This window comes from Oncorhynchus keta, chromosome 15 (assembly GCF_023373465.1).
Source record: "Oncorhynchus keta strain PuntledgeMale-10-30-2019 chromosome 15, Oket_V2, whole genome shotgun sequence".
In the NCBI taxonomy this organism is placed as follows: Eukaryota; Metazoa; Chordata; class Actinopteri; order Salmoniformes; family Salmonidae; genus Oncorhynchus; species Oncorhynchus keta.
The window spans coordinates 36,510,979-36,536,375 of record NC_068435.1 but is presented as its reverse complement, the minus strand read 5'-3'; the positions used below and the strand labels follow the sequence as shown (position 1 = coordinate 36,536,375).

General features: G+C 45.8%; 2 protein-coding genes across 4 annotated transcripts in view; one reads left to right on the top strand and one right to left on the bottom strand.

Annotated features, from left to right (window-relative positions):
• LOC118394883 (E3 ubiquitin-protein ligase RNF114-like) overlaps positions 1–2,989 on the top strand; it is a 345,693-nt gene extending 342,704 nt beyond the window's left edge. The window contains exon 7 of the mRNA XM_052463955.1: positions 2,978–2,989. The gene's annotated coding sequence lies outside the window, so the exon portion shown is untranslated. The remainder of the gene's footprint in view (positions 1–2,977) is intronic.
• Positions 1–25,192, bottom strand: part of LOC118394878 (nuclear receptor coactivator 6-like) — a 29,674-nt gene extending 4,482 nt beyond the window's left edge. For 2 of the 3 annotated variants that reach the window (XR_004827830.2, XM_035788488.2), the window contains exons 1-15: positions 25,038–25,192; positions 14,526–14,814; positions 14,166–14,321; positions 13,908–14,030; positions 13,687–13,809; positions 13,473–13,576; positions 12,607–13,345; positions 12,221–12,364; positions 5,264–5,877; positions 4,584–5,164; positions 4,365–4,483; positions 3,967–4,274; positions 3,655–3,876; positions 485–3,539; positions 346–402 (exon numbers count right to left, since the gene is read on the bottom strand). Coding sequence is in view for 2 of the 3 variants with exons in the window: in XM_035788488.2 (XP_035644381.1) it covers positions 346–402; positions 485–3,539; positions 3,655–3,876; positions 3,967–4,274; positions 4,365–4,483; positions 4,584–5,164; positions 5,264–5,877; positions 12,221–12,364; positions 12,607–13,345; positions 13,473–13,576; positions 13,687–13,809; positions 13,908–14,030; positions 14,166–14,321; positions 14,526–14,766 (6,586 nt within the window). In the remaining variant the exon portion in view is untranslated. The remainder of the gene's footprint in view (positions 1–345; positions 403–484; positions 3,540–3,654; positions 3,877–3,966; positions 4,275–4,364; positions 4,484–4,583; positions 5,165–5,263; positions 5,878–12,220; positions 12,365–12,606; positions 13,346–13,472; positions 13,577–13,686; positions 13,810–13,907; positions 14,031–14,165; positions 14,322–14,525; positions 14,815–25,037) is intronic. The other variant, XM_035788490.2, reaches the window with a different exon arrangement.
• Positions 25,193–25,397: the final 205 nt, after the last annotated feature.

Sequence of the window (25,397 nt, the reverse complement as noted above, 5' to 3'; positions counted from 1 at the left end):
TGGCCTGCACATAGCCCTGACCTCAACCCCATCGAACACCTTAGTGGAAAGCCTTCCCAGGCTGTTATAGCAGCGAAGGGGGGACCAACTCCATATTAATGCCATGATTTTGGAATGAGATGTTTGAGGAGCAGGTAAATGCATACTTTTGTTCGTGTAGTGTAACTTGTGCTTCTATGCTGTAGTTGTTACATGTTATGGTGCCCTCTAGATATACCACCATCTTTGCATATATTCCATTTGTACTCTGTTACCAAGTCATATTATGTCATTGCCATGTCAATACATAAAGGGTCCGGAGCATCCACCATTTTGTTATAGAGCAGTTAGTGTGACATTACTTACCAGTATTTTCAGTAGCAGAAGGCTCCTCTTGCTGTAGAGCTTCAGGCTGGATTGACACTGGGAGGAAGGAGATGGTGGAGGTTGTTATTATCACTGAAAGGTTGATAAGTTACTCAATCATGGATTGATTGATATGTACCTGGGATGATCTGGGTATTCTCCGAAGGTGCTGTGGCCTCTGGTGGGGCTGGCTGGCTTGGAGGCTCCATGGCTGTGGGGACAGGCTGAGCCACAGTAGGGGTAAGGGCCGCTGGGGAGGATATGGCTGAGGAGTCCCTGGGCGGGTTGGAGGGTCCAGTGGTGGCAACAACAGGAGATGTAGATGGGGACAGATTAGGTATCGGGACTGGGGCTGAAGGAGGAGCCGGATCAGGGAGAAATGTAGCAGTGGTCGGAACAGGGGCAGTAGTAGTGATTGGGGTGGTGACAGGGACTGAGACTGGCGGAGGGGTGGTATGTTTAGAGACTGGGGCAGGAACAGGGGACTGGGCTGGTGTAGCAGGTTGAGCATGAACAGGAGTTGGAGCTGATACGGGAGGGGGAGGAGTGGTGTCTTTCGGAGCAGCAGCAGAAGTAGTCCGAGTCTGTGCTCCAGACACTGTGGCCTCAGTCTGGGTGAGAGATGCAGGGGATGTATGAATGGGCACACCCCCAGCGTTCAGACTTGTCTGGTGCTGGTAAGCCCCCCCTAAAGTCTGGGTTAGCCATTCCTTAGAAACCTGCTGGGAATCTGGTGGACTGCTCACTGGTGCAGAGCCAGGAGCCTGGAAAGGCTTGCCCTGGGCAGCCAAGGAGGGGGAGCATGGAAAGGCGGACCCTAGGGGCTTCTGGAAGGGAGACGAGGCAAACGTAGAGGCTGTGGGATAGGGGCTTGGACGGTGGGAAGGCTGCCCAACTGGTGGGGTAGATTTCTGTCCGGTGAGCGCCTCACCAGAGGTCTCTGGTTTGGGAGTGGTAGGGCTTTGCTGCTGGGGAGGAGGCAAGTTACTAACAGGGGAAGCCTGTCTACTGGCCATCTGGACCTGCTCAACTAGCGTTCGGGCAGGCTGGGTGCCGGCCACACTGACCACAGAAGCCTGGGTCCAGGCAGAGCCTGGGGCTTGGGCCTGGGTTGGAGCGGTGGTGACCTGGATATTAGTTGTGGACACCTGTATGGGCCCTACCATGGTGATCGGCTGGGACACCATTGTGGTGTTGGGGGCCACAGATGCAGCGGGGACCTGGAAAATTGGGGTACCGGTATTAATAAACACAGGCGTGGTAATGAATTGGGGCCGGGGGGCAGTGGTCTGCTGGCTGAGCTGCTGTGGTCTGATGTTCTTACTGGGCATTGCCACCATAGTGGAGACGATGGCTGGTGGGGCCTGAGGGGTGGAACTGATAGTGTTGGAGGTGACAAACACAGTTATCTGGTTGGGGGAGATGGTGGCAGAGGACGCAGGGATCTGCAGGACTGTGGAGACACTGGCCAGGGGTTTAGGGCTGGGGATTAATTTGGGACTAACTGCAGGGTTTGAGTTAGAGTTTGGTCTGGGGGAAACGTTGAGGCTGGGACAACTATGACTGACTGCGGCTGTGTTGGGGCTAGCGCCCACATTGACACGAAGACTAGGAGCAGGGTTTAGAGTAGGGTTCGGGCTAACAGTCAAGTTTAGATTGGGGCTAGGGCTGTGATTAGCATTAAGATTGGGGCTTCCTTTAGGCTGCAGATTAGGACTACTGGCTGGATTTGGGAGTTTGGGGCGGGGGGTTGAGCTGGGCTTGGGTTTAGCTTCTGGCTCGTTCACAGCAGCACCAGTAGTAGCAACAGCAGTATCCCCCACTTCCAAGCTCTGAAAAGCACTGGATGGGTTCTCTTGATCTATGGAGGCTTTAGTGATCTCCTTGTAGACAGTATCCCCAGCTGGAGCACTCTGAGTGGGCCTGGCAGGCACGCTGGGGGTGGCTGCGTTATCCAGTAGCTGGTTAAGGGAGGTAGGAACATCCCTGAGAGCAGGAGAGGCCTCATATACAGATACAAACTCCTGCTGAGGAGCCATCTGTACAGGCTGCCTCTCCCCTGCTACCATTCTGCGCTCAAGCCCAGCTTTAGCCTCCTGAGGAGTTGGGACACGAAGGCTAGCCATCCGGGGGGCAGAGAGCTCCCTCAAAGGCTGGGGCATCTGCCGCTGCTCTACACTTGCCATTCCCTGCCCTTCCCTGGGCATCTCAGCTGTGTTATCCTGGAACCCCTGGAAGGGGCTCTGGATCTGATGGGCATCCAGGCCCACCCCAACTGCGAGTGGGAGTGAGACCGGGCTAGGAGGCACTGGGGTAGGGCTCAACATCATGGGCTGCCCTGTCTGGGGGTTGACCATGTGTTGCTGGTGAGGGGAGGTTAGGGCAGTCTTAGCCCCCTTCTGCCTCCCCGGGCTGGGGGTAGTGGATTTGCGGCTGGAGGCAAGGCTGGATCTGCGGCTGTTACTGGGACTGGCCCTTTTAGCCTGCCCTCCTCCAGACTGCTTGTCCTGTTTCCCTTGGCCCAAGTTGGCCGCTCCACTGCCTATAGGGAAAGACTGCTGACCATTGTTAGAGTTACCTCCACCACTTCCATTGTTGCTGGACATAGTTAGGCTGGGAGGGGCCTGCCCTATGGCTTTGAGAGTGGTGGGGTTGAGCCCACCCTGCTGTTCAAAGCCCCGGCTGAGGTTGGGCTGCCTGGGTGGCAGAGGGATGTTGATCTTGGGGGGAAACAGGCCTGCGATGGAGGCGTTCAGCCTCTCAGGGGAGAGGTTGATCTCAGAGGGCTCAGTGCTGGGAGGACGGTTGGTAGGTGTGAGAGGGTGGTGGTAGGGCCTGGGACTGGCCCGGTTGGGTGTTTTGGGCCTGGAGCTCTGGGAGGTGGTGGCAACGTTAGGGAAGTGGAGGCCAGGCATGGGGCCACCCTGCAGGGGCTGAGGGGGCATCTGTTGCTGGGGACTGGCTCCAGGGTGCTGGGGCATGGGCGAGGGGCTGGGGCCCTGCTTCATCATGTGGGCGTTTGTGCCCTGGTTCACCACCAACTGTTGGGCTCCATTCCCAGACTGCATCCCCATCTCCTGGCCTCCAGATCTGTCCTGCAGTGAATTGGGACCTCCAGGGGCCTCCTCAGCCCCCGTTCCTTGGGAACCAGGCCCTGCCTCAGGGTGAGACATCCGCCGGGCTGCGCCAGTCATCTACATAGGTAGGGATAGATGATATACACACCCCAGGGAATTAATTAGGCATAGAATATTAACAAGACAATAATAAATATGATATAATTCAAACATCTATCAGATTGTGTCCAACCTGTGGGTTGACCATGAGGGGCATCCCTCTGGGTTTGTCTGGGGAGGGGGGCACTCCTCCGTGCCCCTGGAGGTTGATCATGACGGGCATGTTGCCCTGCTGGGTGCCAGGCATCCTCTGGGCCTCCCCGGGGTTCATCATGCCCCTGGGGGGGTTCTGCCCACCTGGATGGAGGGGCATCCGGTTTTTAGCCTGCTCCTGCTGCATCTTCATGACCATCTGCTAATATAACACAACCGGAACAAATTAGCTATATAATCCATAGTTAACATGGAAAATGTGTCGTGACGACACACACGCAGTCGATGGTACCTGTTGTTGCTGCTGTTGATGGTGTGGTTGTTGCTGCTTTTGTTGTTGTTGTAGATGATGAGGGTGCATCTGTGGCTGGCCTTGAGTCTGACCCAGAGCTCCAGCCACCCCCTGTTGCTGTCCTGGAGGAACTTGCATTCCCTGCATCTGCTGTTGCATCTGTTGCTGCTGTTGTTGCTGTAGCTGCTGTTGTTGCAGCTGCTGCTGATGCTGATGCTGCTGTATATGCTGCTGTTGTTGATGCTGCTGCATGAACTGCATAGGCACCTGCTGTAGGACTCTCTGGTCTCCAGGCTGACCTGGGAAACCTGACATGAGAAAAAAGGAATGATAAGAAGCCATTCAACTAAAAGATACAAGTGTGAGTGAGCAAACCAAGAATCATGAACATTGCATACCTGCAGGCCTGTTGGTGAAGTCTGAAAGTTTGGGTCCAGAATGGTCCATGCCCTCCCCCTGTTCCCCACTCAGTGCTGGCAGCTCTGGGTCCTCCAGGCCAACACCCACATCCAGACCCCTGGGTAGAAGAAAATAATACCTCAAATGACTAACCATGTCCAATACCAAATACTTTGTGTGGATATAGCTTAAGATTTCAATAACATTCAGCTCCTTACCCTAGCCCATCCATCGGCTGCTGTCCCTCCCCTACTTTGGGCTTCTTCTTGCGTGGTGGTTTCTTCTTCTTGGGTTTGGCCTGGCCAGGTCCTCCAGCCCCCTGCTTCCCCCCAGGTCCAAACTGACTAGCCGAGATGTCACTCTGGAGCAGGTTGACCAGGAGAGGACTGGTGAGCGTCACGTCCTTGTTCACTGGAAAACCCCCTGCCTGAGTGCACAACCCACTCATAGGCATTTGACCCCCGAACTGGGGATTGAAGTTCATCCCGTGACCCGGGAAGTGGCCGTTGCCCACCTGCATGTGCTGGGGGGCTCCAATTCCTGTCATGCCTTGCTGCTGTTGCTGACCCTGTATGTCCTGGAGCATCTGTTGGACACTGCCCATGTCGCCTGTACAGCCACTGGGGTCTCCGAGAGCGTGTGGGTGTTGCTGCGTCGCCTGTTGTTGCTGCTGTTGTAGAATGGCTTGTTGTTGTTTCTGTTGTTGGAGCTGCTGCTGCTGGACCAGAGGATGACCACTGGGGAGTCTCATCTGACTGTGCATACCCATGACCTGGTTTGGGTTGCCACCCATGGGGACCTAAACAAATTTAGGAATGAGCAAGTGAAATAATATTTCCCTACACAGGGAAATTGGGTTTTCCACCTATTGCCACAATGCAAATAACTTTTTGGATACCTGTTGGAGCTGCTGCTGGGTCATCTGTTGATGTTGTTGTAGCTGGTGTTGCTGCTGCTGTTGTTGGAGCTGAGCCATTTGCTGCTGCTGCTGTTGTTGGCCCACCTGAGCTTGCTGGAACTGAGACATGTTACCGGGCCCGTTAGGAGACGGACCCCGCATGACCCCAGCTTGACCTTTCACCCCAAACGCATGTTTGTTTCCTTGCATCTGTTCCATCATGGAGTTTTGCTGTTGTTGCTGCTGATGCTGCTGTTGTAGGAGCATCGCCTGGTGCCCCTGCCCTCCAACCACCTGGCTGTGCATCACCCCCTGGCCCTGCTGGGGCACCAGCTGCTTGGGTGGGGTCATGCCTCCTCTCTGCCCTGGGTTGAGGGGTCTGGAGAGGACCGTTTGCCCCGGACCCCCACCCTGGACCATCTGGCTGGGGGACGAGGACACAGGCTGGCCCTGGAGGCCCATCATCTGGTTCTGGAGGCTGGGCTGGCCCATACTGGGGCCTGAGGTGGTGCCTGGGGGCTGGCCGGCCATGCCACCGTGGAGGCCCATGACATTGGGCTGGGAGTGGCACGGACCTTGCATGTTGTTGGGGGTGGAGGCTGACGACTGGGCTCCTGAAATCAGATCATAAGAGAATGACACTGAAGTTGGCCTGATACAGATTAAATCATATCACTGTATTGTCTGCTGGGTTAGTCCACTTGATTAGAATCACTTTTTGACAACACCTATTTTGATTTAAACTAAACTCTCCATACATACTCGCCCAGTGGTCAGAAAGTAACTTTTTGGACCTGAATGCCAAAACATTCAAGAGATAGAGGTGCCCAAAGTTTAACCTTTTTGCATACCCTCCTCATGGTATATGAGACATCCATGTCTTCAGCACTGGAAAAGATACAACGATCGAGTTTGACATAATTTAAAAGCTTACAAAGAGGGTTGTCAAACTAGCATAATTTCCTGAAGAAAAAAATAATATACACACAGCTGAAGTCAGAAGTTTACATACACTTAGGTTGGAGTCATTAAAACTTGTTTTTCAACCACTCCACACATTTCTTGTTAACAAACTATAGTTTTGGCAAGTCGGTTAGGACATCTACTTTGTGAACGAAACAAGTCATTTTTCCAACAATTGTTTACAGAGATTATTTCACTGCATCACAACTCCATGGGGTCAGAAGTTTACATACACTAAGTATGTACGTCTGTGCCTTTAAACAGCTTGGAAAATTCCAGAAAATGTCATGGCGTTAGAACCTTCTGATAAGCGAATTGACATCATTTGAGTCAATCGGAAGTGCACCTTTGGATGTATTTCAAGGCCAATTCAATTGTTTACAGAGAGATTATTTCACTTATAATTCAGTGTATCACAATTCCAGTGGGTCAGAAGATTACATACACCAAGTTGACTGTGGCGAATTTGCCAACCTTGGTGTTCTCTGGCTGTAAGCACAACGGGCCCTCATGGAGTCTGTTTCTGACTGTTTGAGCAGACACATGCACATTTGTGGCCTGCTGGAGGTAATTTTGAAGGGCTCTGGCGAAGGTAGCGGTCCTGCTGATGGGTTGTTGCCCACCTACGGCCTCCTCCACATCTCCTGATGTACTGGCCTGTCTCCTGGTAGTGCCTCCATGCTCTGGACACAACGCTGACAGACACAACAAAACTTCTTGCCACAGCTCGCATTGATGTGCCATCCTGGATGAGCTGCACTACCTGAGCCACTTGTGTGGGTTGTAGACTCCGTCTCATGCTACCACTAGAGTGAAAGCACCGCCATCATTCAAAAGTGACCAAAACATCAGCCAGGAAGCATAGGAACTGAGAAGTGGTCTGTGGTCCCCACCTGCAGAACCACTCCTTTATTGGGGGTGTCTTGCTAATTGCCTATATTTTCCACATGTTGTCTATGCCATTTGCACAACAGCATGTGAAATTTGTCAATCAGTGTTGCTTCCTAAGTGGACAGTTTGATTTCACAGAAGTGTGATTGACTTGGAGTTACATTGTGTTGTTTAAGTGTTCCCTTTATTTTTTTGAGCAGTGTAATTATATATATATATATATATATATATATACACACACACACACAGTGGGGCAAAAACGTATTTAGTCAGCCACCAATTGTGCAAGTTCTCCCACTTAACAAGATGAGAGAGGCCTGTAATTTTCATCATAGGTACACTTCAACTATGACAGACAAAATGAGAAAACTAAATCCAGAAAATCACATTGTAGGATTTTTTTATGAATTTATTTGCAAATGATGGTGGAAAATAAGTATTTGGTCAATAACCAAAAGTTTATCTCAATAGTTTGTTATATAGCCTTTGTTGGCAATGACAGAGTTCAAATGTTTTCTGTAAGTCTTCACAAGGTTTTCACACACTGTTGCTGGTATTTTGGCCCATTCCTCTGTGCAGATCTCCTCTAGAGCAGTGATGTTTTGGGACTGTTGCTGGGCAACACGGACTTTCAACTCCCTCCAAAGATTTTCTATGGGGTTGAGATCTGGAGACTGGCTCGGCCACTCCAGGACCTTGAAATGCTTCTTACGAAGCCACTCCTTCGTTGCCCCGGCGGTGTGTTTGGGATCATTGTCATGCTGAAAGACCCAGCCTAGTTTCATCTTCAGTGCCCTTGCTGATGGTAGGTTTTGTTACTTTAGTCCCAGCTCTCTGCAGGTCATTCACTCGGTCCCCCCGTGTGGTTCTGGGATTTTTTCTCACCGTTCTTGTGGTCATTTTGACCCCACGGGGTGAGATCTTGCATGGAGGGCCAGATCAAGGGGGATTATCAGTGGTCTTGTATGTCTTCCATTTCCTAATAATTGCTCCCACAGTTGATTTCTTCAAACCAAGCTGCTTACCTATTGCAGATTCAGTCTTCCCAGCCTGGTTCAGGTCTACAAATGTTGTTTCTGGTGTCCTTTGACAGCTCTTTGGTCTTGGCCATAGTGGAGTTTGGAGTGTGACTGTTTGAGGTTGTGGAAAGGTGTCTTTTATACTGATAACAAGTTCAAACAGGTGCCATTAATACATGTAACGAGTAGAGGACAGACGAGCCTCTTAAAGAAGAAGTTACAGGTCTGTGAGAGCCAGAAATCTTGCTTGTTTGTAGGTGACCAAATACTTATTTTAATACTTAATACTTTAATACTTAAATACTTAAAAACCCTGATTAATGCCACACAGTCAAGGTTAGGCTTGCACAGATCGGGAGGACCTCAGGAACGTACATGAGGTCGAATTGTGCTTCTCACCCTAATGGTTCTTTCACTGTCACCCAAAAGCAAATGACATTTTGGGCCTACTTTTTTCACGGTCGCTGCACTCAGAGCGAGCTACGGTCAAGCTGGGCATCTTGTTGAACTCGGCACGGCCTAGAGAATATGAAAATGCCATTGCAGGCTCTGTGCGTCTTTAAGCACCACACTGTCACTCCATCCTTGCTGTTTGTGTGTGTGTGTGTGAGAGAGCTTTTCTTTGACATCTGTTGGGAGAAATGACTGACTTACAGTTCATGAGGGTTGCCTAATCACACATATGAAGTTTGAAAAGATCTGACCTTTTTATCCCTTCGAAACAGCCCCTATGACACCATTTTAAGGCACTTCCGGTTTACACAGGAAGCTGAAAGTGAACACATATCCTCCTTGGGGTAGGCAATTATAGAATTTTGAGTTAAGTCTTTGTGTTAAGAACTGACTTATTTACGGAGGGTTTAGTGAGTGTGTGTTATTTCAGAAAATCACAGAAATCTCACAGAGCACACTTTAAAAAGATTCGTATGAACACGCTGCAACTGGATCTGTAACTGTTTAAAAATATATATATATATTTTTGATCATCACCAATTTGACATTGTACGATTTCTCTTAAATGACGATAGATAAATGGCTGGTTCTTTATTTATTGACACCGTGGGTTCCTTCACTTTGACGTGAAGCAGAAAAATTGCTTTATTTTCATTTTGAACTTTTAATCCCAGAAAAATGGCCATAACTCAAAAACCGTTGTGGCCTCGTCGCCATCTTGTTCGGGGCCAACTGCCCAATATGCCAAACCTATGCACACCCAGTTTCGGCTTTGAAATATTTTCAGTTTAGGAGATAAGGCCACATCGGGGAGGCAGGGTAACCTAGTGGTTAGAGCGTTGGACTAGTAACCGGAAGGTTGCAAGTTCAAACCCCCAAGCTGACAAGGTACAAATCTGTCGTTCTGCCCCTGAACAGGCTGTTAACCCACTGTTCCTAGGCCATCATTGAAAATAAGAATTTGTTCTTAACTGACTTGCTTGGTAAAATAAAAATCGTTATTCATGATGTTTTGTACATTTGCAATATGATTCCATTCGCCCGCTTGTGGGATTTACCGGGACAGTGGAAAATTGACCAAAATTTGATTATTTTATAAATGGAAACCGAATGTCCGAGAGAGTTCATTTGATGACTTCCTGGAGAATCCGGCCCTACCGCACGGCCCGACACCGCCCGCGAATTTACCAAACGTTTTCGGACATCTAGTAGGGGTCCGTACATTTGCAATGTGGACTTTCTCACTAACCATATGGCAAAATATTCCCTTACGGTATGTAAACTTCAGACTTCAACTGTATATATAAAAACTTTCAACATCAATTATATAAAAAAAATCTGTCATTATTAACTTTGTCATATACATTGTAGCTGATAACCCATTTTACATAATCTGAGGTGTTTGGGTTGTGCCCGCTCGCGGTTGAGACAAAGCATGCTCTTGAATAGAGGGTGGGTGTCAAGTTTTGGCTGATAAATGCACTAAAATGGGAAAAGCATTGGCATTTCAACTTTCAAACAGTAAATTACACTGTCATTCTTCCAAATTAAATCATAGAAATATAGAAAATAGAATAGACATGACAATTTAAATTGACAGTCAACCGTGTGCGGACCGGAGGCCATCTTTGTGGTAGCAATTGGAAGTTCAAATTTAGATTAAAATAAAAATGTCATGGTGTGCAGTCAAAAAGTGATAGAAATCACATTGAACGACCCTGCAAGGGCTTTTTCTCTCACTACCGTTCAAAAGTTTGTGGTCACTTAGAAATGTCCTTGTTTTCCAAGAAACCGTACATGAAATCAGTTGCAAAATGAACAGGAAATATAATCAAGATCAAGACAAGGTTATAAATAATAATTGTCCTTCAAAGTGCTTTCGTCAAAGAATCCTCCATTTGCAGCAATTAAACTCCATTATAGACAGAATACCAGCCGACTGCTTCTTCCCTAAATAGTTAATCAATCAAATTGGTCCTGATCAGTTCCTGGATGGGAGACCAGATGCTGCTGGAAGTGGTGTTGGAGGGCCAGTAGGAGGCACTCTTTCCTCTGGTCTAAAAAAATATCCCAATGCCCTGCCCTGTGTTGGGTGCTGTCTTTCAGATGGGACGTTAAACAGGTGTCCTGACTCTCTGAGGTCATTAAAGATCCCATGGCACTTATCGTAAGAGTAGGGGTGTTAACCCCGGTGTCCTGGCTAAATTCCCAATCTGGCCCTCAAACCATCACGGTCACCTAATAATCCCCAGTTTACAATTGGCTCATTCATCCCCCTCCTCATTCATCCCCCTCCTCTCCCCTGTAACTATTCCTCAGGTCGTTGCTGCAAATGAGAACGTGTTCTCAGTTAACTTACCTGGTAAAATAACAGATAAATAAATAAAAAATAGTTTGGAGCTGTGCTTTGGGTCAATGTCCTGTTGTAGGAAAAAATTGCCTCCAATTAAGCTCCGTCCACAGGGTATGGGCATGGCGTTGAAAAATGGAGTGATAGCCTTCCTTCTTCAAGATCCCTTTAACCTGTAAAAATCTCCCACTTTACCACCAGCAAAGCTCTCCAGACCATCACATTGCCTCCACCATGCTTGATGGCGTCAAGCACTCCTCCAGCATCTTTAAACTTTTTCTGTGTCTCACGAATGTTCTTCTTTGTGATCTTCAAACTTATATTTGTCTGTCCATAACACTTTTCCCCAATCTTCCTCTGTCCAGTGTCTGTTCTTTTTATTGGCCAGACTGACTATGAGATATGGCTTTTTCTTTGCAACTCTGCCTAGAAGGTCAGTATCTCGGAGTCACCTCTTCACTGTTGACGTTGAGACTGGTGTTTTGCGGGTACATTTAATGAAACTGCCAGTTGAGGACTTGTGAGGCGTCTTGTTTCTCAAACTACACACTAATGTCCTCTTGCTCAGTTGTGCACCAGGGCCTACCACTCTTTCTATTCTGGTTAAAGCCAGTTTGCGCTGTTCTGTGAAGGGAGTAGTACACAGCGTTGTACAAGATCTTCAGTTTCTCGCAACACAGCGTTGTACAAGATCTTCAGCTTCTCGCATGGATTAGCCTTAATTTCTCAGAATGAGAATAGACTGACGAGTTTAATGAGAAAGGTCTTTGTTTCTGGCCTTTTTTAGCCTGTAATCTAACTCACAAATGCTGATGCTCCAGATACTCAACTCGTTTAACTTCTTCGATATAGGGGGCGCTCTTTTAATTTTTGGATAAAAAAACGGGATTGGGATACGGGATTGCTCGACGCAAGAAGTTAAAGGCCAGTTTATTTGCTTCTTTAATGAGAACAAAAATGTTCAGCTGTGCTAACATTATTGCAAAATGGTTTTCTAATGATCAATTAGACTTAAAATTATAAACTTGGATCAGCTAACACAACATGCCCTTGGAACACAGGAGTGATGGTTGCTGAGAATGGGCCTCTCTCTGTATGCCTATGTAGATATCCCATAATAAATGTGCCATTTCCAGCTACAATAGTAATTTACAAAATGAACCATGTCTACACTGCATTTCTGATCAATCTGATGTTATTTTAAAAATGGACAAGAAATTTGCTTTTCCTTCAAAAACAAAGTAGAAATTTAACTGTGCTGATCTATTCTTTGTCTTGTACCTGTGTGTGCCATAACCTGGCTGCTCTGGAGCTGGGGATTGGCTCCTCCCCCAGGGGTTCCTGGGGCGCTAGTCACCTGACCCTCGACAAAGTTCTGGTTCCCTGGGACGTTAGGAAACCCCATGGGCAGGCGATTGGGCATGCCTATGATCAAACACCACCGTTGGGAATTTCATTAGCCCAGCATAAAAGGTCATTATAGTAAGTCTGGATACACAAACTGTCTGAATATTACTTTGATTTCAGCATAAATTGTGTTACTAAGTAATAAGTCATTCTAACTAATAAGGCAATGCTTCAGGAGATCATTTGTGACCATGGAACAAACCTACACTGTGAAAGTGAATGCATAATTTGTAGTCATCAGCAGTAGATCAATTTCTTACCTCCCATTCCTCCTTGATGAACCAGAGGTCCAGCCTGCCCATTTTGGGGCATTACCATGAACCCTTGCTGCAGGTTACCCTGCTGTCCCAGTATCGCCCTGCCCGGTGAGCCTACCCCTTGAGAGAAACCCTGTGGGGTCATAGGTCTCGGTCCCAGCTGGGCCTGACCCTGCCCCATCATGGGAGGAGTCCCTGGAGAACCCTGCTGGAAGAGGGAAGGTGAAGACCCAGGAGACTTGGCTGTGAGGTTTCCCTGAGGCCCTGCTGAAGGAGGCAGAGGTGGTGGAGGTCTAAGGGGTCCTACCACCCCTCCAGGCCCACCCTGGGGACCTTTAGGCTGGGGGGCTGCAAACTGACCAGCCCCTGGCTGCTGCTGGAGCTGCCCCTGCACCATTGCATTAAACACCTGGCCAGCCTGCTGGCTACCAAATGGGTACGGAGGTGGAGGGTGGCTGGGGGTCTGGACCATAGCCAGGGAGGGGGGACGTTGAGTCATCTGAGCTTGGGGAGGGGCCTTCCTCCAGGCTGAGCCCATGGTTCCTCCCTGGGCTGGCGGCGGCTGGAGGACCCCTGAGGGGAGCTGGTTCCAGCCGGAGGGTACAGGCATCTGGCCAGAGGAGTTGAAGGGGGGACGGGGGCCACCAAGCTGGGAGAGCTGGGCTTGTTGCTGGGCCTGCTGCTGCTGTTGCTGCAGCTGATGGAGGGCAGCCGGGTTGAGCTGCCTGCCCACCTGCATGGTCTGTGGTCAAAATACAGCCTTTATAAATAGAGTCAACTCCTGATACATTTAATCCTTGCATTAATTGGTAGTATTGATAGTGATTATAATGCATGGTTATTGTTGAGCTCCATTAGTGATTGTGTACCTGCATGTGGTGAGCTGCCTGGGGGGGTATGGGTCCTTGGCCGTAGGGGCCAGCCTGAGGATGCTGAAGCTGCTGCTGCAACGGCATCATTGGGCCCATCGCATCTGAAGGGAGGGTAAAAACGTATATGGTCAATACCTTTGAACAAGTTGCACATATTTTGGATGTGTAAATGAGGTAACTGGTTGCTTATTAAGCATGTATATGACCTCACCAGTCTGTGAGGGGGGTCTGGCGGCTCTGGGGTGCATCTGTCCACTACTGCCGGGAACCATGGCCTGTCCAGACATACTGGGGCAAGGGGGTACCATCGACGGGTTGCTCATTCTCATGCCTCCTACAAGAGATTGGTATGGGAGTTGGTTTATATTAACAACTAAAAGTCGATCAATCAATGCATAGAGTTCAACTTGTTACTGTACTGCCCCAAATCACCTGGGCCTGCTTGTCCCGGGAATCCCAAATCCATCCTCATCTGACCGGACGCACCGATTGGTCCATTTACCCTGACCTCCTGACCTCTATTCTGCCCAATGGCCACGTTTATGGCTCCTTCACCTGGACGAAAAAAAATGTAATACAAATATTAACAACAACAATCTAAGTACTTTTCAGGATGCTTACTATAAAATAAACAATAGATTTTGGGCCTGACCATACCCATGGCTGCTGCTATTTTGGTACTGTACATACCCTCTATCTGTACAGAGAGGATGCCCAGGTCTCGGAGCTGCTGCTGGTTGTTCTGAGCCAGCAGCCTGAGGCGCTCTGCCGCATCCCGAGGAATGTTAAAGGTGACTCTTACACTGTTCCATGGCTCCACATGCTGGAGCTGCAGTCTCTCTGAGTCTGGAGAGGGATAGGTAGACATGAAGAAAGAGGAGAGTTGGGTGAAGAGAGGGGAGTGGTAGGAGTACAATACCTCAATATCACTGTTCTTATCAGTATATAAATAATACAGAGCTTTGAAATCATGACTTTCATAATACATTCAAAAGTTGGAAAGTGTTTAGCCAGTTAGAACGGTGCACCACATCACCAACCATTACTAACCCAATTCAAGCATACTAGGCATCCTGTTAAGTATGTTGTCAAGTTTCTCTTGGAAGTCCTCGTCATCCATGTTTCCCCGAAAGGCAACAAAGATGTTGAAATCCCGCTCTCCAACTCCCTCCTGCCAGTGAACACCAGCATCCTCTCCAACTCCAGAGTCCTGGTCGGAATCTGAGTCAGGGTCCCCATCTGGGACTGCTGTCCACTGGGGAAGCTCTGATGGGGGGTGTTGATGTGCCATCCACCCCTCTTAGTGGGACTGGCGTGGGGAGGACAGGAACCGTTTATGCTGTAGAACCAAAAGATAACTTTACTTCTAAAGAGATGCCCAATTGAGACAAATATTGTATGTGATCAATTACATGTAAATCCATGAAATGTCATGCAAAACATGTTTTTCAATGGAAAGAACATAAGTGTCAATCTTCAGCACCAGTCAACAGTTTTAGAACACCTACTCATTCAAAGGTTTTTCTTTATCTTTACTATTCTACATTGTAGAATAATAATGAAGACATGTTAAACAAATCAAAAAGTACGTTATATTTGAGATTCTTAAAAGTAGCCACCCTTTGCCTTGAGGACAGCTTTGCACCCTGGAATGCATTACAATTAATAGGTGTGCCTTCTTAAGTTATTTTGTGGAATTGCTTTCCTTCTTATTGCATTTGTGCCCATCAGTTGTGTTGTGACAAGGACAGAAGATGGTATTTTACCAAGTAGGGCTAAATCCATATTAATGCAAGAACTGCTCAAATAAGCAAAAAGAAACAACAGTCCTTCATTACTTTAAGACATGAAGGTCAGTCAATACGGAAAATGTCAACAACTTTGAAAGTTTCTTCAAGTGCAGTCCCAAAAACCATCAAGCGCTATGATGAAACTGACTCATGAGGACCGCCACAGGAAAGGAAGACCCAGAGTTTCCTCTGCCGCAGAGGATAAGTTCATTAGAGAGTTAAAAGTAACAAATCAAATCACATTTATTTGTCACATACACATGGTTAGCAGATGTAGTGTAGCGAAATGCAAACACCACTATACCTACTGTGAAGCATGGGGGTGAAAACATCATGCTTTGGGGCAGTTTTTCTGCAAAGGGACCAGGACGACTGATCCGTGTAAAGGAAAGAATGAATGGGGCCATGTATCGTGTGATTTTGAGTAAAAACCTCCTTCCATCAGCAAGGGCATTGAAGATGAAACGTGGCTGGGTCTTTCAGCATGACAATGATCCCAAACACACCGCCCGGGCAACAAAGGAGTGGCTTCGTAAGAAGCATTTCAAGGTCCTGGAGTGGCCTAGTCAGTCTCGAGATCTCAACCCCATAGAAAATCTTTGGAGGGAGTTGAAAGTCTGTGTTGCCCAGCAACAGCCCCAAAACGTCACTGCTCTAGAGGAGATCTGCATGGAGGAATGTGCCAAAATACCAGCAACAGTGTGTGAAAACCTTGTGAAGACTTACAGAAAACGTTTGACCTCTGTCATTGCCAACAAACGGTATATAACAAAGTATTGAGATAAGTAAAAGTTTATTTTCCACCATAATTTGCAAATAAATCCTACAATGTGATTTTCTGGATTTTTTTTCTCATTTTGTCTGTCATAGTTGAAGTGCACCTATGATGAAAATGACAGGCCTCTCCCATCTTTTTAAGTGGGAGAACTTGCACAATTGGTGGCTGACTAAATACTTTTTTGCCCCACTGACCTAACAATTTCCTTGGCTCTCTTGTAGAGTGCATCCATTGTTTTCAGTGCCATGATGTCCTCGAGGAGCAGATTCAATGCATGAGCAGCATAGCCATTGGGTGTGATGTGAGGGTAGGACTCCTCCACTTTAGACCAAGCATCCTTCATGTTCGCAGCATTGCCGGTCACCATTGCAAATACCTTCTGTGGTCCAAGGTCATTGATGACTGTTTTCAGCTCATCTGCATTGTAGAGACCGGTGTGTCTGTACTCTTGTAGAATACTGGTTGAGGGGTGTGTCGTGGAAATACTTCTTAAAAATACCGGAGATTGTGAATTCAATATAGACTTTATTACAAAGTAACAAGCCGAGCTGGGCCATGCCAGTCCCAAACTCAAAGATCACTTTATATACAGTACAAGTTTGACACAACATACATAGTCACTCCTCTTTATGTAAATGATTCACATATTTTAGTATTCTGCCACTGTTGTTTCTAATCTTACTTCTAGTCTGTCTACGAACATCTTTACTTGATTTCTCCTCCCCTTCTTGGCACATACTTCAGAGCATAGATTATATTGGGCGTAACCATAGCGACGATAGAAAAAATAATAGACATGCATTCATAATGCAGGTGCATGTCCAAGGACACCCACAAGACTAGGCAATGGCCTCCCGCAAGCCCACAATGGCCCAGTCACACACACACAATGGCCTCCCCCCCAAGCCCACACTGATTGTACTCACCATTCCGAGATGCGCAACACATGCACCAGAAAATCTAACCAGCTACTTAACCCTGTTGCCCAAAGCTAACGGTATAAGCAGCCAGCAAGCTTCATCTGTCTAATGAGGCTCGACCGGACCGGGTTGTGTTGTGAAGCTAGCCACAATAAGGATTAGGCACAATAGTGGAATTTGCGGTTTGCCTTCAAAATAAACGTATGTCATTGACAGTGATGCAAATGAAAACAAATAGTAAAATTATGCCATACTTTTATTTTGAAGGCTAACCGCAAAGTCCACTGTTAGCTTCCCATATATGGGTCCGACCACCGACCACATAAGACACAATAGCGATATAGCTATTGTAACAAATTGTTGTTTTTCTATGTTTTTGGGGAAGAACATTGTTTGCATCCATGAGCTAGCTAGCTTTTTTTAAGACCATCACTGTAGGTGCTCGAGACAACTTTACCAGCATCATAGCATATGTATCGATGAATCAATGTGACATGAAATATGAGTGATAATCAATATGTAATAACTATGTAAGAAATGTATAAATACGTTAAATTATTATGTGACGTGCAGTCATACTCAGGTCCTGTTTGGCCAACCAGCTTATTTGACACGTCAAATGGTGTTATTTGATGTGTATCTTTTTTGACATGCAAACACCCAAACGGCGTTCCATATAAATACTGGTTGAGAATGAAACGACTGAACAAATGAACAACGAAACAGCACAGCAAGTAAGTGAAATAAACAGGTTTTGATTATGTTTTACCGGTAATGGGGACATCAATAAATGCCAACAAAATAACTCAGTGTGGTGTGTGTGTAACCTATATTTAACGAGGCAAGTCAGTTAAGAACAAATTCTTATTTACAATGATGGCCCGGACGATGCTGGGCCAATTGTGCGCTGCACTATGGGACTACCAATCACGGCCAGATGTGAAACAGCCTGGATTCGAACCAGGGACTGAAGTGACGCCTCTTGCACTGAAATGCAGTGCCTTAGACCGCTGAGTCCATGTGTGTGTGTTAAATAGTTAACTGTACTAGTATGCTTAAAAGATCGCTAAAATGTTAAATATCGGTTTTCGGTATCGGGTTTTGCTGGCAAGGAAAATATTGGACATCGGTGTTGGCCAAAAAGTTTAACCAAAATATGCCACAATAATTTCCTTATGTGAATCCCACAAAAAAAAATTCACTGGTATACGCTAATTTTTTTTGATGAATTTAAGCAAAATTCCCAACATTCTTGGGCTTAACTTCCCATGGAACATTTTCAGAAATTTACCCGGAAAGTTTCCGATCCTTTGCAACCCTACCCGACCCTCTGAAGGCAACATGCCAGCGTCAAGCTTCTCTAAAGCCCATAGGGACATGCGGGGTGCATCTTCGATCTTGCATTTTATCTTCACATTTTCAAACAGTCCATTTATATTTTCCAACGGGGCTATACATTTGGGTGAAGTTTTTTTCTTGCCTGAGTAGCCTTGTTTCACTGCCCCCCCCCAAAAAATCAACCATATTATATTATTATTATCTAGTGTTCGGCGAAATAACAACACAATATCAAATACAGGTAGCCTAGTCAAATAATTAGCATCCAATCACATTAAAAGTTACTCTCTCACGGGAATTCTACTAACGGTCCGTATGTAGCTAAACGTAGCTGCTGCTCATGTTGGTATCTGTACTGATGGCGCAAAAGCCATGACAGGGAGACATATTGGAGTGGTAACGCACGTGCAAGCAGTTGCTCCCGACGCCACTTTGGTACACTGCAGCATCCACGGAGAGGCTCTTGCTGCCAAGGGAATGCCTGACAGCTTGAAAGACATTTGGGACACTATGTGAAAATGGTTAACTTTTTTAAAGCTAGGCCCCTGAACTCTCGTGTATTTTCTGCACTATGCAATGATATGGGCAGCGACCATGTAATGCTTTTACAACATACAGAAGTGCGCTGGTTATCAAGGGGCAAAGTATTGAGACTTTTTTTAAATTGAGAGATGAGCTTTTGAGACAAATTTTCACTTGTCTGACCGCTTGCATGATGACGAGTTTCTCACACGACTGGCCTATCTGGGTGATGCTTTTTCTCACCTGAATGATCTGAATCTAGGATTACAGGGACTCTCCACAACTATATTTAATGTGTGAAACAAAATTGAGGCTATGATTAAGAAGTTGGAGCTCTTGAACTCAAGCTTACGTCAAATGTGATATAGCAAAGAACCTGAGTGAGTTGGGTGCGCAATTACACAGGTACTTTCCCGAAACGGATGACAAAAACAACTGGATTTGTTATCCCTTTCAACCACGTACCTATGTGAGAGTGGATTCTCAGCCCTCACTAGCATGAAAACTAAATACAAGCATAGACTGTGTGTGGAAAATTATTTAAGACAGACTCTCTCCTATACAACCCAACATTGCAGAGATATGTGCATCCTTTCAAGCACAACCTTCTCAATAACCTGTAAGTTATTCACAATTTTCGATGAACAAATAAGGTTTTATATGTAAGATGGCTAAATAAAGAGCAAAATGATTGATTATTATTTGTGCCCTGGTCCTATAAGAGCTTGTCACTTCCCACACGCCGGGTTGTTTATTTATTTTACCTTTATTTAACCAGGTAGGCACGTTGAGAAAAAGTTCTCATTCACAATTTCGACCTGGCCAATACAAAGCAAAGCAGTTCGACACATACAACAACACAGAGTTACACATGGAGTAAAACAAACACAGTCAATAATACAGTAGACAAATAAGTCTATATGCAAGTGAGGTGAGATAAGGGAGGTAAAGGCAACAAAAAAAAGGCCATGGTGGTGAAGTAAATACAATATAGCATGTAAAACACTGGAATGGTTGATTTGCAATGGAAGAATGTGCAAAGTAGATATAGAAATAATGGGGTGCAAAGGAGCAAACTAATTAAATAAATACAGTAGGGAAAGAGGTAGTTGTTTGGGCTAAATTATAGATGGGCTATGTACAGGTGCAGTAATCTGTGAGCTGCTCTGATAGCTGGTGCTTAAAGCTAGTGAGGGAGATAAGTGTTTCCAGTTGCAGAGATGTTTGTAGTTCGTTCCAGTCATTGGCAGCAGAGAATTGGAAGGAGAGGTGGCCAAAGGAAGAATCGGTTTGTTTGTTGTGAAAAAACCTCACACTCATTATTATGTTTAATAAATATATTGTATAGTGTGTGTGGCAGGCGGCTTACAATGATGGCAAAAAAACAACATTTGAGAGTGCGCTGACCCTGGTGCTAGAGGGGGTAGGCAGCTGGAGGTTGAATGTTTGAAGGGGTACGGGACTATAAAATGTTTGAGAATCCCTACCTTACAGTATGCAAAACAAATGCCCAGGGCCAATCGGCTATTGACTGCTACCTTTATTTAACTAGGCAAGTCAGTTAAGAACAAATTCTTATTTACAATGATGGCTTAACACGGCCAAATCTGGACGAAGCTGGGCCAATTGTGCGCCGCCCTATGGGAATCCCAATCACGGCTGTATGTGATACAGCCTGGATAGCCCGGCAGTATTGATGAGTTTATCAATTAAAATGCAAGACTGTTTATGGATAAAACAAGTTTTCAGAATTGTATGTATTGTTAATCTGTATGTTATGTATTGATAATCTGGACCGTCCATGAATGAACGTCATTGCTGATTAGCGTTCATGGTTTATTCAACCAGGTTTGATGCCAAAGCGAGGAAAAGGCATCGAGCAGCTCTGCCTTCTCATGCAAGTAGCCAACTCAAGCTCTTGCAGACAGCAACCACTCAGCCTTCTTGTGCAAGGGAGGGGCTTCGGGTTGCATGATGTAATCTCTTTGAAAATGTTTTTTTGCAATTGCTGAATTCCAATAGATGGCAGCATAAGACCACTAATGAGATTTCATATGACCAGTTCTCCCTGAATACACCCCCCCCCCACTCACAGAGCAACTCACAAACACTTTTTTCTGTCCCTTCCACACAGCTAACTCAAGAGGAAGGACCAAAACACCCTTTTAACAGATTACTGTGAATTACTATGATGATGATTAACGTTTATTATTACCTATTTTCATGCTCATGTTTTGAAATTATACTTGATTACTATTTCAATAATCCTGAACATTAATTCAGTCACCTCTGGTCGAGAAATGTATTGTTCTAGAACATTTGTCAAATTCATCAACCGGCTTCGAGACGTTCTGCCTTCTCGCACAAGTAGCTAACTGTTAAGCAATGGGTGACCCTTTTAGAAAATCATGGGACATATAGTATTTAGTTGCATGCTATTTTATGTCAATCATATTGCTGCTCATAGCCTAAATTATAACTGATTCTTTGTGATCTTATACTGCCATCTATTGGAAATTTTTAGCAATTAAAAGTTATTAATTTGCATAAAGACATTGGTGAGGCAGCCGAAAAATAAAGGGTATTTTTCTTAGTAATTCCCGAGATCAGTCTCAACCCTGCCCCACGCCAATTTCTGGACTTTCACATAGTGGTTACTAGGTCACACCCAATTCAAACCACATTTTAAAAAAATAAAACAAATGTGGCTTCTTTATCAAGTGTCCTGCTTTGCAATAATAAATATCCTAAAATAACTAATAACAAAAAAACAGCAAAATGCTTACATAGGTTTTGATTTTGTTTTTTAAATAACAATTGAAATGCTATAATGGTATTTAATAACAATATTAGTTCTAAAATATTTTCTATAAATGTTCTAGGTTATCCCTATTGTATAATCCTAACCCTAAAATTAGGGGTTAAGGCTAAAATAGGTGAAACCTATGGTTGAGGCTAATATAGGTTAAGCGTGGGATCAGGTTTTTTAAGGCAAAAAAACAGCTAGCTCTTGCTCCTCCCTGTGGCCTTCTGTGGGTACTACATAACATAATCTGAGGTAGCAACTGCTTCAGATCTACAAATCAATGAGCTACACCTATCCATTTGATTTGCAACTCAGTGAACCTGCTCAGCATTCGCTCAATTCAATGTCTATGAATGAACAAGGCAATCAAACAAGCTAAGCAGAATCTCAATTCAACGCCTCAGACACAAGAGGTATGTGGCAGGGTCTACAGTCAATCACGGATTACAAAAAGAGAACCAGCACCGTCACGGACCAGGATGTCTTGCTCCCAGGCAGACTAAATAACTTTTTTGCCCGCTTTGAGGACAATACAGTGCCACTGACACTGCCCACAACTAAAACACTGCAGCCGACGTGAGGAAAACATTTAAACGTGTCAACCCTCGCAAGGCTGCAGGCCCAGACGGCATCCCCAGCCGCGCCCTCAGAGCATGCGCAGACCAGCTGGCTGGTGTGTTTACGGACATATTCAATCAATCCCTATCCCAGTCTGTTGTTCCCACATGCTTCAAGAGGGCCACCATTGTTCCTGTTCGCAAGAAAACGAAGGTAACTGAGCTAAATGACTACCGCCCCGTAGCACTCACTTCCGTCATCATGAAGTGCTTTGAAAGACTAGTCAAGGACCATATCACCTCCACCCTACCTGACACCCTAGACCCACTCCAATTTGCTTACCGCCCAAATAGGTCCACAGACGATGCAATCTCAACCACACTGTACACTGCCCTAACCCATCTGGACAAGAGGAATACCTATGTGAGAATGCTATTCATCGACTACAGCTCGGCATTTAACACCATAGTGCCCTCCAAGCTCGTCATCAAGCTCGAGACCCTGGGTCTCGACCCTGCCCTGTGCAACTGGGTACTGGACTTCCTGACGGGCCGCCCCCAGGTGGTGAGTGTAGGCAACAACATCTCCACACCGCTGATCCTCAACACTGGGGCCCCACAATGGTGCGTTCTGAGCCCTCTCCTGTACTCCCTGTTCACCCACGACTGCGTGGCCACACACGCCTCCAACTCAATCATCAAGTTTGCGGACGACACAACAGTGGTAGGCTTGATTACCAACAACAACGAGACGGCCTACAGGGAGGAGGTGAGGGCCCTCGGAGTGTGGTGTCAGGAAAATAACCTCACACTCAACGTCAACAAAACTAAGGAGATGATTGTGGAATTCAGGAAACAGCAGAGGGAACACCCCCCTATCCACATCGATGGAACAGTAGTGGAGAGGGTAGTAAGTTTTAAATTCCTCGACGTACACGTCACAGACAAACTAAATTGGTCCACCCACACAGACAGCATCGTGAAGAAGGCGCAGCAGCGCCACTTCAACCTCAGGAGGCCGAAGAAATTTGGCTTATCACCAAAAGCACTCACAAACTTCTACAGATGCACAATCGAGAGCATCCTGCCGGGCTGTATCACCGCCTGGTACGGCAACTGCTCCGCCCACAACCATAAGGCTCTCCAGAGGGTAGTGAGGTCTGCACAACGCATCACCGGGGGCAAACTACCTGCCCTCCAGGACACCTACACCATCAAGGACAGCAACCACCCGAGCCACTGCCTGTTCACCCCGCTATCATCCAGAAGGCGAGGTCAGTACAAGTGCATCAAAGCTGGGACCGAGAGACTGAAAAACAGCTTATATCTCAAGGCCATCAGACTGTTAAACAGCCACCACTAACATTGAGTGGCTGCTGCCAATACACTGCCTCAACTCCAGCGACTTTAATAATGGGAATTGATGTAAAATATATCACTAGCCACTTTAAACAATGCTACCTAATATAATGTTCCCTACATTATTCATCTCATATGTATACGTATATACTGTACTCTATATCATCTACTGCATCCTTATGTAATACATGTATCACTAGCCACTTTAACTATGCCACTTTGTTTACATACTCATCTCATATGAATATACTGCACTCAATACCATCTACTGTATCTTGCCTATGCCGCTCTGTACCATCACTCATTCATATATCTTTATGTACATATTCTTTATCCCCTTACACTTGTGTCTATAAGGTAGTAGTTTTGGAATTGTTAGCCAGATTAATTGTTGGTTATTACTGCATTGTCGGAACTAGAAGCACAAGCATTTCGTTACACTCGCACTAACATCTGCTAACCATGTGTATGTGACAAATACAATTTGATTTTATTTTATTTAATTTGAGTAGGACGTTCGGGAAAAGGTCGTTGGTGCCAAGGTGCTCACTTCCAACACACCGACAGTGTCATTGCGTTTTGGTACCCCAGCATTACAGTCATAAAAACGCTGCGTTTTCCTTGCAGCATTGCGTTGCACATGCAGTGCATTCGGCGTGGTCAATGCGAAAACGGCTTGACAGAAAGGGCAGCAGAAGGTGAATGTTGAACTTTTGTTGCATACATATGCAGATGATGCTGTGTACTATTTTGCGCAATGATGCTGTCGGTGTCTGAAGCTTAGTCTAACAACATTGTAGCTCAATGTAGAATACTGCCGTTGTCACGGGCGTTGTAAACTCTGTTTCAAGCAGTAGTGATAATGTGGTTACTTATAGCTTATTACAAGGTCCAGCGTTCAATACCAAGCTGCTTGTTATCATGAACATCATGACAGGTAGGTAGCTAGCGTTAGCTGGCTTAACTGTTGATGAGAAACCAACACCAACGGGCTAACGTTAGTGAACACCATAGTTACGGTACATGCTTTAGCAAAAACTAATTACACCATTCCTGCTGCTACAAAAGATTTAGCCAACTAGTATCTGGCAAAAGCGATTAAATCATTTATTCGATCGGCTAAGGAGAACGAGGCCTTCGCTGCCTATCGAATAAGACATTGACAAGCTTGCATAATACCGCGCAAGCAAGCTTAGTTTAATATTAAGATATCACCAAAACACCAATTGGTGGTAAACTGTCATTACACGGCGCGATACAATTAGAAAACTAGATCACGAGACAGTTAACTGGGCCTGCTGGCTAGCAGCAGTTCGCTTTTGGGATTTATTGGCTAGCTGCAAGCTACTAGTACATTAATTCATTATGTACCGGTTAGCTAACTACGTTAACGTAGCTAGCTAGCTATTTCATGACCTCCGTTCCAGCTAACGTTATGTTGCTGGTTAGCTAACTACATACAACTGCTCAAAACAAACAACGAAATCCTTACCAGAAAAATCCATTTGGGAGCAAGTACAACAATGCAAAGCCTGCTAGAAACCATGAACCGAGGAGCCGTCTCTAGTTACCACAGCCACAGATTCAGATGGCCCGCTTACTCGACCAATCAGATGGAGTGTGTGATGCCGAACGCATTGCAACAGTTTAATGGTTTTGATATGATTTATTTCAGAAATTCTGACATTGATAAAGATGTAGTATATTTCATTCAACTGCTAATAATAGTAGGTACATTTCATATTCACAAATGCAAATGGTCTAATTCGAAACCTAACTTTTTTCACTTTATAAATTAATTTTAACAATATGGCACTACTTTAACTAAAATGAAAGACAATTAAAACATTGT